Source organism: Podarcis filfolensis (genome assembly GCF_964270895.1).
Source record: "Podarcis filfolensis genome assembly, chromosome: 1".
Classification (NCBI taxonomy): Eukaryota; Metazoa; Chordata; class Lepidosauria; order Squamata; family Lacertidae; genus Podarcis; species Podarcis filfolensis.
The window spans coordinates 57849531-57869573 of NC_139604.1; the positions used below are offsets into that span (position 1 = coordinate 57849531).

A 20043-nucleotide genomic window follows, 5' to 3' on the forward strand; every position below is an offset into this window, starting at 1 on the left:
TTTCTGTGCTCAGGATTAATTTTTGAGTGTGTATTAACTTTTGTCACAGTTAATCCAGAGACTTCATTGGGGATCTAGAATTCTAGAAGGGTGACATAACTTTTGTCAATAAAGGATCACTAAAGATTCAACATTGCTATATTAAAGAATACCATGTTGGTTAGAGGTGGGGGAGTTGTATTATACCTCTCTGAATATTCAGAGCAGACTCTGAATAGTCGGTCTGCTGCAACATTCAGGCACATATGAAAAAGGACTTTGGGGTTTTAACAGACCACAAGAGTCAGCTGTGTGATATGGCAGCTAAAAAAAGCCAATGAAATTTCTAGGCTGCATCAACAGAAGTGTAGTGTCCAATTGCAATAAATCATGGTACCACTGCATTTTGCTTCGGTCAGACCTCAGCCTGGAATACTGCGTCCAGTTCAGGGAACTGGAGTTAAAGGAGAATATTGTTGCACACCACCCCAATCTCCGAGCGGTACGAGATTCCAGGGGTTCCAAGCACTTACCCAGGGTTCATGTTTCCTTTTGGAATGAGGCACAGTGGAGACTGCGGTGTCTTTAGGCTATAAGGTTTATTTACACATACATACAGCCTGATCCTATGATGGAGGCATTCGCAGCATCAATACCCCAAAAGGGACTTGTTTCTCCCATAGCGACAACCTTGGATCGAAGCAGAGATCTGGCATGGCGCTCTCTCTCTGCTTGCTGCATTGCTCACAACACAGCCCTGAAAACTCTACTCCAAACTCTGGCTTTGTCTTTTGCAAGAAGAGCCCCCACCTTCGGAACTAGGGTCATCCAATGAAGCAGAATGGTAGAAGATTCAGAAAAGACAAGAACTACTGCTTCACAGAATGGAATTCATTGATGAAAATGAAGCAGAGACGGTTACTAATTTAGACAGCAGGCAATCAATAGTGACTAATGTTGGCTGAACACAACCTTCTGTACCAGAGGCAGTATGCTTCTGCATACCCACCAGGTCTCCCCATTTGAGCCATGAGGCCATTTCAGCAAGCCACACAGACATTAAAGTATAAGCTGTCCATAAATTCAAAAATGGCAGAAGCCAACCTTTTAACAAACACAGAATAAATTCAATATTACAAAACACACACACACAGAAACCACAATTTAGATTTAAGTTACTGTCTTTTTGGCGATGATTGAAGATCCTCCTTTTCTAATAAGGACCAATATACACTGGTCAGTTAAAACATTAAAAATGCATTATAAAAATGAGACATCAGAGGGCACCATAGAGCACTGATCCTTTGTCAATGTAAAATTGCATTGAGAGCTATATTATGAGGGTTTTTTAAAGCATTTTTACAAATCAGTGTAGTTCCAGCCTAAATCTCTGAAGTAGATTTTTTTATCCCAATCTGTATCTGTATTGGATTTGAAATTTTAGTAGTAGTAGTAGTAGTAGTAGTAAGTAGTAGTTATTCATATTTATTTGATTTCTTACCAGCCCTTCATCACAATGTCCCAGGATACAATCTAAAAACATAATGTTAAACACAGTTTTTTAAAAATAGTCACAAGAATAAAAGTAAAAATAAAAGACCCCTGTATGATTAAGTCCCGTCAAAGGCGACTATGGGGTGCGGTGCTCATCTCGCTTCAATAGTGTGGGTCAAAAACACTTTCTGGTTTTATGACAATCAAGTCGTATTTAAATCATGTGAAATAATAAATTTGTGTGTGTGTGTTTGTGTTGTAACAAATGAGATGCTGTGGGTAGCAGTACAAAATGGCTGCCATGAACAGCAAAAAATTGGTGACAGTACTCCATATCAGTGAGTACCAAAAAAAACCAAAAACCAGCTGTGTGTGTGTAGTATCAAAGGTCAGGAAAACTGATGTGTCTTCAGCATATGACTGAAACTACACAACGAAGGTGTTAGGCACATATCTGCAGGAAGAAAATCACAACAATTAAGAATTCATAATTAAAAACAGTTAAAATCAAACCACAGTCTCAGGAATAGGGTGAGCCCAGAAAACATACATATCAAATGTCAAAAGGGTAAAGAGATGTGTTGTTAGCATTCACCAAAAATTGTACATGCAGGTCCCACTATCCAAACACAAAGTGTTCTTAGGAAGTCATTTGTTATGTGAGCTTTCACTTAAAAAGTCAATGATTTCCAATTATTCCTACAGGGAAATTTGTGACTATGGAATTTTGACCCCAAAATGATGGGAAAAAACAAGAAAACCCTCTGGACAAACAAGGAAAGAATGCATGCTCTCTTATTTGTCCAATCTCTGCCCCTCGCCCCATGGTTTATGGCAAAACAGTTGCAACATACAAAAAAACTTAAGAATTCTTTTTGTTTACAATACTACGCAAGGGTCTGGCTGTTGGGATATCTGAATCTGTGGTGTTATAGCGAGGTTTGGGTAATAACAACTCATGTTTGAATAAGTGAATTTTCGTATAACAAGTGTTTGGATAGCAGAACCTTTGCGTGTATAGCAAAGATGCCAGACGCCCTTCTGTGGTCAGGGATTTCCACAGCTTATATGTTTTGATTGTTAAATCACTACCTATGTTTCATGGGTAGCAATTCTTAAGTGAAATGAGTAAACTGGCACCTGAAGGGTAGTATAGAAATTTAATAAAGAAAGAAAGAAGCAAGCCACAATGTGGTGCCAGACATGGGGACAATGGTGTGTCACTTGGTAAAAAATGCCATCTATGGGCAACAGGCCTCCTCAGAAGCAGAAAGGGCGCTGGATGGTCACTTGAGGGTGCCATATTGTTAGATAGCTGAGGAAGGGGCTTTGGTCCCTATCCAATGCTGCTGTTCCACTAGCACAGCAGAGCTTTCCTCTCCTCTCCCCTGCAGCCCACCGCCATCATAAGCTGCTCCAGAGGGTTGGAAGATCCTTTAGAGCAGATATTGAAGGTGCACAGGTTAATGAAAGGGAAGTCCTGCTCTGTGAATAGAACCTGGGTTGCCATATTTCAAAAGGAAAAACCAGGAACTTTTTTTTTTTTTTACATAAACACTGAAAAATTGCGAATTTTCAATTGTCTTGCCTAAGCTCCAGGACCAAGTGCCACCTTTTGGATGTCAATTCCGCCTTTGAAATCCCAGTAATGTCCAGGGAAATCCGGACATTTGGCAGCCCTAGTAGAACTTCATGCATGTCACGTTGGATATAACCCTTTATCCCCCCGCCCCGCCCACTCCTAATACAGGTCCTTCATTCGACTGACAACCTTAATAACACAGAGATATCGCCAACTAGTTTTCAAAGGATGCCATCCAAGCATGAAGAAGGGAAAACATGCCTGAATCCAAATCAATCCCAAAATCATGAAAGTCAATAGATACAAAGAGATCCTATATGGTAGGTAATCCCTTAATGACCTAAATTATTTAGAAGTAGCATTTATATTAGTGATCCCTGCCAAAGACATTTTTGACCGTTAATAAAGCCCAAGGCTATCCTGGTCATTTGGAATTTAGCCTGCTATGGAATAGCCTGCTTTTTCCTTCCTACACCCCTCCTTGCCGCACAACAACCATCTGCTGTTTGGATGCCTTGAAAATATTTTGGTCACTAATATTTGCAGATTCCATGATTGTGTCCTGCAATTCTTAACAAAAAATGCTCCCTGATCCAGCAGGATTTTTCGCACCACTTGTTTATTTTCAGGCATGTCCATTGCCTTCAACTGTCATTTTCAATATCACCCAATCACCCATTATACATTTGGAACATTGCTATCTTTAGAGACAGTTTTGGAGAAAATCTAATCCAAGAGAGGGTGGGAGAGTGAAAAAAAAATTACGGGTGTTCTGGATTGATATTAAAAGAAACCTTGATGAAATTTCAAACCACAATTTCAATCTGAATCCCATTTTTAAAGGAAATTTCATAGAAGTAGTACCACCTCAAGGACCTCCTCTCCACATATGACCAGACCCTGCAGTCATTATCTGAGGCCCTTTGCATACCTTCTCCATGAGTGGCCCAGAAAGCGGCAACACAAGAAGAGGCCTTTTCTGTGTTGGCTCCCTGTTTGTGGAATGCTCTCCTCAGGGAGACTCAACTGGCAGCTTTGTTACATATCTTGAGGCACCAGGCAAAAACATTCCTCTTTTCCCAGGCCTTTGGCTAATTAAACAATCTGTGTGTGCGAGGGTAATTATTTTGTTGTTGTTGTTCTGGTATGTATTTTTATGATTTTATATTGTAAACTGCCCTGTGATCTTAGGATGAAGGGTGGTATAGAAATTTAATAAATAATAATAATACCAACATGCTATAAAATAGTGGAAAGTTTACCAATTATAAATAGCAAAGCACTGGGATGGGAGGTGGGAACACACACACACATAAAATCTGGCAGAGGATACTAGGGAACAAAATATCCTGTGAATAATTGTGGGAAGGTACAGTAAATATGATCAACTGAAAATCTGGTATAAATTTATTTCATACTGGAACAGTGAACTCAGTCCAATAATACTGGTAATGCATGTTGAGAATGTAAGCAGAAATGTGAGGCAACGATAACTATAGAGAACTATAAATGTGGTAGATCCTTCTCTTTTAAGTAATATTTCAACAAGGAACTCTTTGGAATGGATAAATATGATTCCTGATAACTAAATTATACAATTTATGGTTCCTGGTAAAATGAAATGTGTTATATTTTGTCGCTTAAATAAATACATATTTTTAAAGGCACTGAGTGCAAGTCTCAGGGCATCTGAAACAGAGCTAGCAGCTACACACCTTGTATGTAAGAATTACTTCCGAGAGGGATCTGTTGTGAGGCGTTTTTTCACATTTGCCTCCTGTCCTTCACCCAAGTAACTCAGAGCCACTTTCTAGCTTCACAATAGGTTAGCTATGCCAAAAGGGTGATTTCCCCAGGACTGTCCTGCGAGCTTCATATGTCAATAGCAATTTTGCATATCCAATCTCAATATTCCAGCTGCCTTACTTTTTCAAAATTCTTATGTACAGCATATCCTCCAACGTTTATACGATGAAAACAGGAATGTCCCATTCCATGATAATTTTACTTTTTATACCCCACACATCTTACTGGGTTGCCCCAGCCACTCTGGGCAGCTTCCAACATATATAAAAACAAAATAAAACATTAAACATTTTTTTTAAATCCCTATACAGGATTGCTTTCAGATGACTCGGGAGTCAAATAACTCCATACCCCCCAACATTTCTCCAATGAAAATAAGGACATCCTAAGGAAAAGTGGGACATTATGGGATCAAATCAGAAACGGGGTCTGCTTCTCTAAATCAGGGACACCCCTGGAAAGTAGGGACACTTGGAGGGTCTGTATACAGTGTGCCTATATGCCTACAAGGAGCTGACCTGGGCTAGGCCCCTGCAGTTCACAGAAGTGGTCAAAATCTGTCTTGCAAGGAAGTCCCTTATAGAGCACATCACAGCAGCCCATACTCTGGCCACTAATTTTGCAATATGTGAAGCCACTCTCCATCTCCTTCAGATCTGATTCTAGGACTGAAATGTTCCAAGAGACACTAATCAGTAAGAGAATTCCTCTCTCGTCTATATTTTCTCTCCCACAGAAGATAATTTTTAATGTAAAATGCTCAGAGAACTTTGGTTAATGGGCAGTATAGAAACATAGCTGTCAACTTTTCCCTTTTCTTGTGAGGAATCCTATTCGGAATATGGGAATTTCCCTTTAGAAAGGGGAAACGTTGACAGCTATGCATAGAAATGTGCAAGGATGGCTGCAATGCTAACTCCACTTACCTGGGACTTGGGAGTAAGCACCACTGAATTCAGTAGGACTTACTTATGAGAGGACATGGTTAGGTTGCCCCGTCAGTAAATATTTTAAGTAAGTAAATACTAGGAGAAATGTAAATAAGGTCATGTGTGCTCCTGTGTCATGTTGTGGGTGGAGTAGTTCTTGCTACCTCCGCTGTGTGTATAAATAAACACACATCCCAAACAGTTTTGCTGCGTATTGGAACCATACTGGGATTTCTTCTCCACCATGAAGCTGACACTTGTCCTTCTGCTCCTCGCCCTGGCATGCTGCTCCTTGGACGCGCATCACCATGGTAAGCATCACTCCTCCGGTAACTATCACACTTAATGGCTCTTTGCCTCAAGAAGCAAAAATAATCCAGTCTAATGTCTTCAGATATGGCACCTACAAATGAGATGCAGGAGATGCAGGAGCAAAATCATGAATGCCCGTACCTGACACTTCAGGCATACTCTCCTGAGGTAGCTGCAGTGGCAACCAGGGGCCCAGGATAAAAGACGGTCTTTGGGGACCCTCCACCAATGCAGCCCCCTCCCCTAATGCTGTCTGTAGTGAACATAGTATATTTGGGTAAATGGAATATCAGCACAATACCAGGGACGCGGGTGGTGCTGTGGTCTAAACCACAGAGCCTAGGGCTTGCCGATCAGAAGGTCGGCAGTTCAAATCCCCAGTTATCACTTAGTTTTTATTTACTTTTTAAAGATAATACTAAAGAAGTGTGTGTGTGTGTGTGTGTGTGTGTGTGTGTGTGAGGATTTAAAGTGTTTTTAACAGCCTGTTTGGGTTTTTATTTTCCTTCTTCCTAGATTCCCACAAAACATGCAAACCTATGGAGAAATTTCTAGGTGCAAAGTTTTCCGGAACAGATTCTGAGTATATGAAAGAACTTGAACGTTATTCTGACAATGAAGATGGTATCCAAGCTGCAATGGAAGTAAAAGAGCTGATTGAAACATTTTCAGATGAGAAACGTTCGGAATACTTGAAACTTCTGGTAATTTTAAGCATTGTCCTTTTTCTTGCTGGCTTTTTGTGCTTCTAACTCATAACAAGAGACAGGGGGAGGAATGTGATTGCCAAACAGAATGATCTCCTCTCTCCTCCTGCCGCAGGCTGTTCTGGGGGTTCTCCTGATGCCCCAAAAGGGATTGGGGGGGGGTAAAAGGGGAGTCATATTGCACTAGTGGGAGCCTGTGCACTGACTTCTGCTAGCAAACTGGGTTAATTGAATCCAACCCAGGATATATATGTTCACCCCCAAATCTATTTTTTTTATTTCATTTTTATTTATGAATTTATAAGAGTACAAAATACAGAATTGAAAAATAAAAGAAAAAAGTGAAAGAAAAGAAAGGGGGAAAGGGGGGGGGGAGATACATTACATCAATCCATAATTCTATTTCATCGACTTCCCATCCATCCTTCCATGGTTCCCTAAAGTTTCCCTTTCCTGCTGCATATTCTATTTTTTCTAACTATTTAAACATTCAAATACTTCCCAGTATAAACTATAACTGCTGAGCTTACTCCAAACCGACTAAAGTTCTAACATTTTTACAATGTTTTTTTAGGTAGTTTACAAATGGCTTCTGTCTCAGGGATGTATATGTTCTCACCTATCCCACAAATTACAGTCTTTTGGTTTTAAGAGAGTGTTTTACCCTGCAGATTGAAAGTCATATGACAAAATCTGATGCTCTAAAATGGTTTTAAATACATTGCCTGACCTCAGCACTCTCCACATACTAATTTACATCCACAGCACACGTATCTGTATTCTCTTTTCATCCCAGATAAATGTTTGCATGCCCAGGCAGATACCCCTGACCCCAAGAGCCATGAATGACTCATGAATGACTCATGATGTGTTATGGGATTAAATTGACCACAACTTTATTTAAACTTTCAGATGTAGGAAGACCTTAGCTTAGGCATTGGGCATGTATCCCTCCCAGTCCCCAGCTGGGGATCTGGAGCACATCCGGGTAATCAGATCTGTCTGGGAAGTGGGCTGGCTCTGGAAGACATTTGTTTACGCAGTGTCCACCACCATTTCACCGCAACACTGGGGAGTGCACTGACAACTTTTCAGCTTATGGCCCTTTAACGGGGAACCCTGGGATCGCCGCCGCAGAGGGGGAGCATCACCGCTACACCCCCCCATATAGGGAAGATAGACTAAAGGATTCCACCCAAGGCCTAAAACCTCCAAAGTTGTGACATCTGCTACGGGGAAGGCGAAACTTGCCAATGCAGGGAAATTCCTTCCCGGTCCCTTAACAGCAACCATCCTAAGACCTTAGCAGCACCTGAATACCTGTAAAAGAAGTTAACCTGTAATAAAAGAGCATTAAACAAAGGGAGGGTAGGGAAGGTGAAGGTGAAGCTCTGGAGCTGACTGTGTGCTGTCAGGTAAGCTCCACCCCTTTTAACTACGCAAAGAGCTCTGCCTCCCCCCACCACAGATAGGTTTATTAGAACTGAGGTTTGGTGGGAACCTCAAAGAGCTGTGACGTGGGGAGGTGGACCAGGAACTTCTGCCATTGTCTCAGGGATCAGGGTACTGCGTGCGGCCATGCAAAGGGCGCCTTCCGGTTGATGGGAGAGCGGTCATTACGCAGGTTGCCTATGCCATACATGCGAACCAAGGTACAGAGAGGAGGCAAATATACCATCCCATGAGGCAATCTCCTACTGTTTGAGAAGCAGGCTGATGATTAATTCCAAGACACAAATACTTTTTCTTCCAACACCCTTGAGTTGGCTCAACTAGAACTCCCTCAAGCCCTGTCTACCTCACCCCTTCCCTTTCTCCTCATTCATAAGGATCCCTGAAGCCTCATGGCCAATAGCTGTGCCTCTCCCAGCTTTACATTACCTTTCTAATCTCCCAGCCATTCTTCACCAGCAGGCCCTGCTGACAAGGAGAAAGGCAGTGGTACGGCCCTTGGTGGTCCTTCAGATTAACCCTACTACAGTTTCGTTTCGTTTAGTTTCGTTTAGTTTCGTTTCGTTTCGTTTCGTTTCGTTTCGTTTCGTTTCGTTTCGTTTCGTTTCGTTTCGTTTCTTTTCTTTTCTTTCTTTCTTTCTTTCTTTCTTTCTTTCTTTCTTTCTTTCTTTCTTTCCCTCCTGTATAATAAAAAATATCTAAGTGGTGAACAAGAGTATATGAAAATATGTACATAAAGTCACTGGAGCTACATTGCATAGCTGTGATTTCTTTCTTCATTGTCATTCAGCACTCTGTACTCACCCGGATTTCATTTAATTTCAGAAAAACTTAATGCACAAATGCAAAAAAGACTGGAAGAACTGATCTTTGGATGATGCTACACTGATTTCACAAGCTGACTACCAATTCCTGAAATATCATATGATTGATCCATTCTTCGATTTCGCTTGTACTGTCCTTGTTGAAAGAAACTCCCTGTGGGGCAATAATCATTATGCGACAGAAAACCTAGATAAATCTCATGTGCTGTTCTGCAATCAGTCATATTCAAATCTTATTAAACTTACTGCCTTGCATTCCTTTGCTCAAGTTTCATTCCTGTAAGCTGTTAAATGTGTGCCATTTGCACTGATCTCTTGAGATTTGCTAGAGCCAGCCAGAGACTATGTTAGAGAAGAAAAAGAAATATTCTGAACAGCAAGTTGCTGGCCCAGCTCTTCTCTACAACTTAGAGAGGGCCCTTGTGTTGCTAGTTTGAGAGACAGGCAGTTGTGCTTCCCTAACTTCCAAACCATTTTTGTGGGGGGTGGGGAGAGTGGCTAGTACTAGGGACAAAGTGCCATAATGATCAGTCAGATACACTGATTCCAGAAAGTCATGGAAGCAGGTGGTAGAGTTTATGGGCCCCAACTTTGATCCCAGGAACAGGAATGCAGCTGATAGAGTTGATATGCTCACCTGTGAATAAATGTCTACACCCCCCCCCACACACAAATGTGAGTAAATGCGCTCGCACGCTCATGATACTGACATGGGCTAGACAGTCAGGAGCTTATATTACAAGGTTAAAGGAAGGCAGCAAAGATAAGCTAGAGGAAACCATTCATTTGTCCACTTTTTCAAAATAGACAAGACCTTTCTGCAGGCAATATGATTAGCCCAGGGATGATGAACAAAACATTTCAATAAGGAACAAAGACTGCCAAATGCATCATGTGACTCTAGTCAGTGGCCTCATCTGCACAATACAATTATAGCACTATCATAACACTTTAACCGTTGTGGCTTCTCCCAAAGAATTCTGGGAAATATACTTTATTAAGGTGCTGGGCACTCCTTCCTCCAAGCAGCCCCCCCCATCTCTAGACCTTCTTTCTTGCCAAACCACTGTAATTGGATATTGCAGAAAAATGGATTCATTTTAGTCCCACAAGGCTTGCACTCTTGTTTAAGAAGTCTTACGGCAGCATCTTGCACTTCTCTGAACCTGGTAGGACTCTTAACATAACGTAAGAATATAAGATGATCCTGCTGTATCAGACCAATGGCCCATCTAGTCCAGCTTGCTATTCTCACAGGGGTCAACCAGGTGCCTATGGGAAGCCTGCAAGTTGGACTTGAGCTGGACAACAGCACTCTGCTCACCTGAAACTCCCAGCAACTGGGATTCAGATGTATGCTGGCTCCCAAGGCAGGACAAGGCCATCATTGCTAGTAGCCACTGATGGTCTTATCCCCCATGAATTTGTCTAATCCTTTTGGAAAGCCATACAAGTTGGTGGCCATCACAGCCTCTTGAGGGATCAAGTTCTGCAGTTTAACTATCTGCCCTGAATCTTCCAGCATTCCGCTTCATTGGATGCCCATGAGTTCTAATGTTATGAAAGAAGCAGAAAAACACTTTCTCCATGTTATGCATAATTTCTGTCACATCACCTTTTTTCTCTGAACTAAAAAGTCAAAAATTCTGCAGCGTTTCCTCACAGAGAAATTACTCCACCTTCTTGATACTCCACCTTTTTGGAGCCCTTTGCAAAATCTTTTCATGCTAATGACTCTGAACAATCTATTATCTTCCACAAACTTGGCTACCTCACTGCTTACCCCTAACATTTGTATAATGGTGTTTTTATGATATCAGCAGTTTTATTTGTAATTCCTTTTCTAGGGATCTTCTGTTGTGGAGGTGGGGGGTGATTAACAAAATCAATCCTCCTGGCAATATCTGGGAATATCCCCTCACTCACGCATTTTTGGACATTCCATACCTTTCCTCAGCAGAGTTTCTTGTTCACTGAGAAAAATAAAGCTCAGGTATATGTAAACTCAGCTTTAATAATGAAGAAAACTGTAACAAAATAACATAATGAAAGAAACTAAATACGACGACATGAGGCAAGTTTGAGGCAAGAAACAAGAAGAGACAGTTGGTCCCTCCTAACTGAAACTTAAGGGAACACACTGAAGGGAGGGGCTGATTCTGGAGCAGAACACATAAGCCCCTCCCACCAGATACCTAGCACTCTACTATTCAAATTAGGCCCTAGTGTTTTTCTTACATCTTCAGCATGGGATTTGTCTTTCCACAGCTGCTACACCCTGGGTCAAATATTCCTTCAGCTACTACCCCAAAGTCTCATTCCTGATCAGTCACTGCCAGTTCAGACCCTATGAGTGTATATGTGAAATTAAGATTATTTTTCACCGCATTATGCATCACTTTACACTTGTTTACCCTGAATTGCATTTGCCATTTACTGCCCATTCCCTCAATTTGGAGAGGCCTTTTTGGAGCCCTTTGCAAAATCTTTTCATGCTAATGACTCTGAACAATCTATTATCTTCCACAAACTTGGCTACCTCACTGCTTACCCCTAACTCTAGATCACTTTCAAACAAGCCAAAGATCACAAGTCCCAATACCAATCCTTGTGGGATTCCACTTTCCACATGTCTCCATTTGGAGGACTGTCCATTGATTCCTGTTCTCTGTTTTCTTAACCAATATCTGACCCACAAGAAGACTTCTCCTCTTATTCCATGACTGCTAACCTTACTAAACTTTTATGAGGTACCCTGTTAAAGGTTTTTGAAAGCCAAGGTACACTGCATCATTGGATCAGTTCTATCTATATGCTTGTTGACACTCCAAAATAAATCTAATAGCTTCGTCAGAAAGGGCTTGTCCATGCAGAAGCTTCTTGATGATGTACAAACAGCCTGCCTGTCTCTCATAAGAGTACATAAAAAAGGCAGTGCCTATCCCCAGAGAGGCATAATACCCTCCAAGCAGCAGCATTGGGGTAAAGTGGCTGTAGCCTCCTTGTATATTACCAATCTACTCAGTAAGCATGACCAACAGACAGGAGATAGGAATGTTGTATTCCAGAAACATCTGGAGAGCCATAAGTTCCTTATCCTTGACAAGATCTCCTGAAAAGGTTTTAAGGGTTGATCAATCCATTAATCTACCTGATAGTATGCTTGTGAGCACGCCTCTTCTACAGCACACGAAGGTGCAAAATTTGCCTCAGACACTTAATACCAAACACACAAAGCTGCTTTGCACAGGTTCAGATCATTTTCCATCTAGGCCACACAGACGTATTAGTGTAAGCACTAGATTGGCTCTGCACAGCCCTGACCTCACCACCACCTGCCCCTTCCAGTACATAGAAGTGATGCTACCTCTGTCAAATGTTGTTGTTGCAGCTCCACCCAACCAGGTGAGCTGCTCTTGATCTCTCATAATAGTATACAGCATTTTTAAAATGGGTCAGATTTCTTTTCATGGTAAGTCTCGTGATTATTATTTTTTAAAATCTTTGGCCCTTTTCACTTTGTTTTTAGCTAAGGAATCTTTCTGCCCGTGTCAGACCTTTCGCCCACAGAAAGTTATAGTACATTCCTCCACACAAGGAAAAGATAACAAGGAAAGAAAAGGAGAAGGATATCAGAAGAAACCTAACTGGTTAGTAAAGATAATATTGTCTATACTGTCTGCTTATGAAATGAATGAATGAAGATGATCTGGAAAATTGGGGGGAGTGCATAGAATTCAAAGCAGAATTCATAGTTAGCCTAGCCCAAAGACAATAGGTGGTATCCAATGAAGTCGTTCCATCAGTGGCGGAGCTTGGGGCCTCAAATTTCAGTGGAGCCCTGCGCAACTTCAAAATTCAGCACCCTCTGCCTTTCGTGCTCCATTCTAAATCATAGTTGTGGTGTCCCCAGCATTGCCACTCCCCTAAATCCGTTCCATTAGGACATGAATAAGAGAAAACACACAGGCCTGGGCACAAATCAATACGCAAAGGAGAAATGTCAATATATACACATTCTTCAATTTAGGTAATCCCATAATGACCTAAAGAATTTAAAAGCAACATTCATATTAGCAATACTTGGCAAAGTCAAGATAGTTTGGACTGTTTATAAAACCTCAGGCTATACGGATCATTTGCATTTACCTTACCCTGGAACAACCTGCCCTTTCCATTTTTGCCTCCATCAACCATTTGCTCTCTATAACCTTGAAAATCTTACAGCCACTGATCTTTTGTCCTGAAATTTCCTTTGCATATAATTGAATGCACATTTATATATTTATAAAGTGGTTGGGGTGCGGGAATCAAATCAAAGACACAGAATGAAAACCTGAGTGTATTTGTAATTGATTTAGCAACTGCATACAGGGTTTATTAAGTATAACACTTGAGAGAGAGAGAGATTTTGTTTTGTTACGTTCTCGTCCCCAGAAACTCAGTGTGGCACTCGAGCCTCACAATACCCCTTTGAAGTACGCTATACCAAGAAAGAGTGATTTTCCCAGGGCTACCCAGTGAGCTTCATATGTGAGCAGGGATTTGATGCATCGAAACTCAAGAGTACAGCCATAACTCTTTCTTGGCTCTCTTGTCTTCTTAAATCCTACGTACACTCTGCATATAGGTCAACAGGAAGCCACACCTGAGCCTCCTTGTGCTGTAGGAATTGATCTTGGTCTCTCCATCTTGCCAACCTTAAGCTTAGTTCACCCCATTTCCACGGCATTTTTCTTTTCTTCTTTTAAAAGCTGCCACAAAAATTCAGGTAGATGATATTCTGTATCAGTTTGCTGACAGACTGGCTCTTTCCCCCATCTGCAGTGCAGACAAATAGTCAAAAATTTGATTTTGTCCCCTCAAGGAACGCTCTAATAGGGCACACCGCAGTAACCAACCCAGTGCACGCTGAATTTTAAATGCACACAGCAGCTCTCCGTCTCCTTTGGATTTGATCAGAAATGAGGAGGAGAGCAATGTGAATAAGGGCATGTGTTGTGTTGTAGGTGGAGCAGCTCGTGGGCACATAGAGCTATATATATAGATGCCTGAGCTGCGCAGCTCAGGATCCCAGATAGTTTTGCTGTGGGCTGCAACCCGTCTGAGAATTTTTCTCCATCATGAAGCTGACACTCATCCTGCTCATTGCCCTAGCATGCTACTGCTCTACAGGTAAGCATCACTACTGAGACTTCTGGCTCCCGGTTTCAATAGACTCAAGAAGCAAACATTTAGTAGTATGGCATAACATTTCCAGAGATGCCATTTGTAAATGAAATACAGTAGAATCTCAGTGAAATGAACTTCAAGAGCTGGACATTTTAGGCAATGAGACATCCTGGACCAGCTCTGCAGGGCCTCCACTCAAGTGCAGCACAATGCAAAGCAGGCTTACTCAAAAGTAAGTCCTGTTGTGCCCAATGGGGCTTTCTCCCCAGTATGCTTTCTGTAAGATTGCACAGGCCACAGTTAGGGATACTGGAGAATTCTGATGGAAATGGAAGCAGAAATCACCACTGTTCACTTATTCATTCCACGTCTGGAATGAAAATCAGTTGATTGAACGCAATTGGTATAAGCTGTTGTCACTTTCAGTCTGGAAATGTTACATGATTGATGAGCCCGCCCCCCCCCCCTGCATTTGCCCCGTGTTTCCACTGCATAGAAATGAATGAGGTGGAATAATGCAATGGCAATGTAATTACATAATTTACATAATTATGTAAAATTTGTCATATCGGACAGTGAGATGAGTAACATAGTTTCTGACAGAAACGGTGCTTTCTTACAGTGACAGTACTGAACTCTAAAAAATCATTATGGCAACCAGATGCAAAAAAAAGAAAAGAAAAAGGACAACAGGTATAGTCTGGCATGGGAGGTGCATCTGCAGAAATCTCTTTTACACAGCTGTTAAAAGGTGCAAGAGCCCTGCCCCTTTTTTGAACCTGGGCACCCTAAAAATCACTGAAGATGATAGTCAGTGAGTTTAAGTAGGCTACAACAGGACTCAGTTTGATCTAGTGATATGTGCATTTTATGGTAAATTAAGATGCCATATTTATGGCCTCCAATTTAGAAATTACTCGGCTGTGAAAAGGCCAGTTTTGGTTAGTGCTACACAGAGGAAGTATAGTATTTCCCCCCCCCCCTGCATCTATGGACCCCAGGAAACCCTCTGGTCAGGACTGTGTGTCCCTGACATACAAACATGGTAAGGAAAGAAGATTTAACCCATCCTCATGTGGTGTCAGCACAAGAAAGTGCTTTTCCCGTGGAGCTTTCTTGCAGAGAAATGGGCATCCAAGCTGGAGCTGGAGCTCAGCTGAATCATATTATTTCCATCCAGTTATCAGGTGATTATTTCTTTTTTCTAAGATGACAATAAAGAGTTTAAATAAAACATGTATAAAGTATTATAAATTCAGTTTTTGTTTTTGTTTTGTTTCCTCCCCCCTCCCCCCCTCCCAGTTTATTCTGAGCTATGTCCTTCTGTCGAGAATTCAGTGACTGCATTCCTTTCTGGAACAGCGGATGACTTAAAAGAGGAGCTTAAAAAACACGTACCTCGTTCAAAGTATGGGATAAACAATGCACAGAAGGTGCAAAGTTGTACCCAGGATGAATTTACAGAAAAGGAAAAAGAGGGGTTATATGATCTTGTGGTAATTATCTATTTTGCCATTTTTTTCTTGCCTGTGTTTGGGTATTTATTATACCTTGTCTTTCATCCCGACAAACTTTATTTGCAGTCTGCTATTTAAAAACATTATTTTAGCATGCATATCAAAGGCCACAAGTTAATATCTGATGATCTAAAAAGGATCTAAATTCTTTGTCCTGCCATCTATATTACCAGAGCCTTCTCCATATGTCAGAGACCAATTCAGGTCATACAGTAATAACTTTAGTTTAATATGCATGCAGCAGGCCTGTGCCATCATATGGAAGACCCATGTTTTCCAACCCTAAAGCTGCCCAATTGTTCTGATGGTTGAGCCAAGTGAATTGAGGCACAGATAGAAGGCAAAGTTGCCTTTTATTGACTTTCAGTCATTTTCACCATGGCATGATCTTCTGCTGTTCAGGAAGCAGGCTGTTGAGTAATGCCTGCCAAGAACCAGCCAGCCCCAACCTTCCTCATTTCCTTTATTGCCTGTACTTAATTTGTTTCATTTCATTTCAGAAAAAGATGGTTGACAAATGCAGCAGCGACGAGTAATTTTGATCTATGGAAGAAGTCAATCAAATTCCACATGCTGACTACTGATATTGGTTGCTGGAAAATATTGATCCATTCTTCTATTTCTTTGATCCTGTCATTGACGTCGGAGCTCCTGCCTCCCTTTGAAGCAATAATCATATGCTGCAGAAAAGCTAGAGAAATCTCCTGCCAGTTTCTTCAATCATTCCTACTTGAATCATTATTAAAACCCATGATTTGCATTTCTGTGCTGAAGATTCATTTTTCAGTGTGTATGATAAATGTCACAGTTAATCCAGAGACTACTTGAAGGATCTAGAGAACAATTCTAGAAAGGGAATTTAATTTTTGTTGATATTTATTTATAAAAATATTTATATACCGCCAACTCAAAGCAGGGTAGAGCAAAAGATAAAATGAAATGAAATGAAATAGTTTATTGTCACTTGTACAACTTGTATACAGTGAGATTACACGAGCACCCCCCACTCAGCTCTCTTAGTCTTAATTCCCCTCGTTTACTGATGCACACCCACCAAACCCAAAAGTCAGTTGCCCTGTTGTTATCTTTTCATTCAGCAGCCTAACAGCCCATGGATAGAAGCTGTTCTTTACCCTGTTGGTGTGACTAATCATGCTTCTATATCTTCTGCCCGAGGGCAGGAGATCAAGAAAGTACAGGCCAGGGTGTGAATCATCCCTGAGAATTTTCCTTACTCTCCTGAGGCAACGTTCTTCCGCTGTTTCATCCAGCGGATTCACAGGACAGCCCATAATGTCTTGTGCTGTATTCACCACCCTCTGTAGGCACTTCCTATCAGTTGATGTCAAACCAGCGTACCACACCGTGATGCAGTATGAAAGGACACTTTCTATTGTGGACCGGTAGAAGGAGGTCATCAAATGTTGATTGACATTGTTCTTTCACAATAGTCTGAGGAGATGGAGTCTCTGTTGGGCTTTCTTAACCACCTGGGTTGTATTGATTTTCCAAGTAAGGTCTTCTCTTCACTGAGATAAACTCCTAGGAATTTAAAGGAAGAGACTCTCTCCACACAGCCCTCCTCGATGTACAGCGAGGCTAGTTCTCCTCTCTTCCTCCGAAAGTCCAACACTATCTCCTTTGTCTTGCTGATATTAAGGTGCAAGTTGTTCCCTAGGCACCATGTAGATATTTTTTGGACCTCCCCTCTATACGCTGATTCGTCTCCACCTGTTATTAAACCCATTATGGTGGTGTCATCTGCAAACTTAATAATTGCAGTAGATGGGTCAGATGATAAAAGGACACTAAAGGATTGTTGGGGTCCGCTAATCAGGCCCAAGCTGCCTTGGTCACTGAAAGGCCAATAAATGCCATAGACAGAGTCCCATAATTACTCGTTTATTCAGCTGAGTAAAACAGAGCAGGCGAGCCACACTCACCAGTGTGATGGTGAAGCCATGCCTAAATAGCCTTTGTTCATACTTTTTATAGGCATCCCCCCTGCCTTTCCCCCTTTCGAGGTTCCTAGTGCTGATCAAAACGGGACACCCTGCCTGGAGACCTTGAAGGGAAGAGCTTCCTGGCAGAGGGGGTGTTTTCCGGAAAATCACCTAGCAACATTATCTGGTCTTTATTATATTTGTGGCTCACCCTCCGAAATTCTAAAGCAGACAATTTCTTTACAGAAGCAAAATGGCATCAGTTAGGCTAACCAAAAAACAGGACAAGAACAGGCCTCTGTGGCTTTTCCTGAGACCTCACAGGATAAAATACAATAAAAACAATAAATGGGAAAGGGCCAGCATTGCCGTATCAAAGGATTCTGTCTGAATGTGGTACACAACTCTAATACAGTTTATAACCATATTCAGACTTACGCATCTTGCAAATGACCTGCTTATCAAGCATTCATTCTGGTTTGCTTACATAAGCAACAGCACCCTCTACAGTGCAGTTCATGGTTGGCACAGCAAGTGGGAGCATAGCAAACAACTTAGTCCAGCCCACTCTGTGGAACGGAAAGATGAAGCATGTTTGGGGGGGGGGAGGAAAGAGGGAAGATGCACACCATCTCCCACCATCACCCTGCCTTCTCACCATCCAAAGACACCATCCAAAGACACATTCAGTCAGTAAAAAAACCAAAAACCTCAAGGAGGCTGCAAAGCAACTCTGGAGGTGGGGGATCTGAGCCCCGACAGAGAGGCTTGGATGGCTGTATCTGGTCCCCAGAGCCCAATATTCCCTCTCTGTGCTATAACCCAGCACCCTTAACAGAATACAGTTCCCAGGGAGCTGCCATTTTCTGCTTCACCTCAGGCAGCAAATTGTCTCGGAGGGCACATCTGGAGGGCACCATGCTGGCGACTCCTGACCTATTGGATTCGCCAAGTTTTATGCCGGGTTTAATTGTTTTAGTTGTTGTGTTCTATGCTGAAGTTAGTTATTTTTTTATTTGGCTTTTTTACTTTCTGATTTATTTTAAGGTTTTTAATAATAGTATAAATGCAGTGTAAAAATGCAGGCTAAACCAGCTTCCTGGCCAGGAATCACCTGGGGAAGCACGTGGCTCTGAGAAGTGGACAGAGACAGGAGAATTGGCAGGTTTTAAAAACTGGCCTTGGAATGCCTGAGGCAGAAGGGGAGGGGCTGCGTTTCCAGGGACTGGGGGGGGGTGAGAAAGGAGGGGTCAGAACTTCATGTAGGAGCTGAAAGGCAGAACTATCTTGGCTGCTGGCTGGAGAGGCTGCATCCCAGAGGCTGAGGAAGATGGCTGGCTGCTCTGGACTCAAGATGGCTGAAGCTATGAGAGAAGCAAGGAGAGACACCCTGGAGATGTAATGCTGTGTACTCCTCCATCCTAGGCTCAGGTTGTAAATATGTGTTATTAAACCATGTTTGTTAAAGACACTAGCCTCCTCTGTGCCTTCATCTGCCCAATGCAAACACAACCCTGGGTAAGTGCCTGGAATCCCGGAATCTGTGGAGATTGGGGTGGCGTGTAACAGTATTTTATATCTAAGGTGGCTAAGTTCTGTTAAGTTGTGGGTGAACATATCAGACAACACAGCGATTCTTCAAACAGCTCTTGTTTATTCACAGGCCAGAACAGAACTGAACTGCAGGGTTCAGCCAGCCTGCTTATATAGAGCTCCACTAGAACGCAACAGTAACCACTTTCTGTAACTATCCAATCACTGAATGTCACTTTCAATCCCTTATTTGCATATATGGACCTGAGTGAAAACTATCTACAGTATTCCCCCTGCTGGCCAAGGGTGAGAACTTCAGTACATAACAAGTTCCATTAGCAATACTGTCTGTTCTTACCGGAAACCTCTGACTCTGTACTATAGCATATCACAAATTATAATCTCCATGTGTTTCTGATTACTTCTACATTTTACAACACATGAAGTGAAGCTGTTTCACATATTGCAAAATCAGTGGTAAGTGAATGGAAGGCTTAGCTCACAATTGATCTTGCCCCTGAAATTAGGGAAGTTCAGCAACTATTCTGTTCTATTTTGACTTCTTTGTGTTGGGTTAGTTAGTATAACCCGTTGCATTGGGCCAATGATCTGCAGAATTATTTCAGATTGAAGATGAAACTCTTAGAAATATCACCAGCCACGTAGTGTGGCATATTACAAACACCCAAGTGACTGCTACGAAGTCAGCTTTCAAACCAAAACGTTTGTGCTCTTCCCAGCAGTTCAGCTGGTGAGCAAAGAGCACTTGTCATCAAGAATGCACAAAGCAGAG

At 41.9% G+C, this 20043-nt stretch overlaps 1 protein-coding gene across 1 annotated transcript; it reads left to right on the top strand.

Moving 5' to 3' along the window:
* The first annotated feature begins 14120 nt into the window (after window positions 1-14120).
* Window positions 14121-16538, top strand: LOC310747067 (uncharacterized protein). Its single transcript, XM_083581361.1, has 3 exons — window positions 14121-14260; window positions 15560-15753; window positions 16275-16538. The coding sequence occupies exons 1-3, from the start codon at window positions 14209-14211 to the stop codon at window positions 16308-16310; spliced, it is 282 nt and encodes a 93-aa protein (XP_083437487.1). The 5' UTR covers window positions 14121-14208; the 3' UTR covers window positions 16311-16538.
* Window positions 16539-20043: the final 3505 nt, after the last annotated feature.

Coding starts and splice junctions, on each gene's coding strand:
- LOC310747067 (XM_083581361.1), top strand. CDS start 14,209: ATGAAGCTGACACTCATCCTGCTCATTGCCCTAGCATGCTACTGCTCT. Junction 14,261..15,559: donor AGCATGCTACTGCTCTACAG/GTAAGCATCACT, acceptor CCCCCCTCCCAG/TTTATTCTGAGCTATGTCCT. Junction 15,754..16,274: donor AGGGGTTATATGATCTTGTG/GTAATTATCTAT, acceptor ATTTCATTTCAG/AAAAAGATGGTTGACAAATG.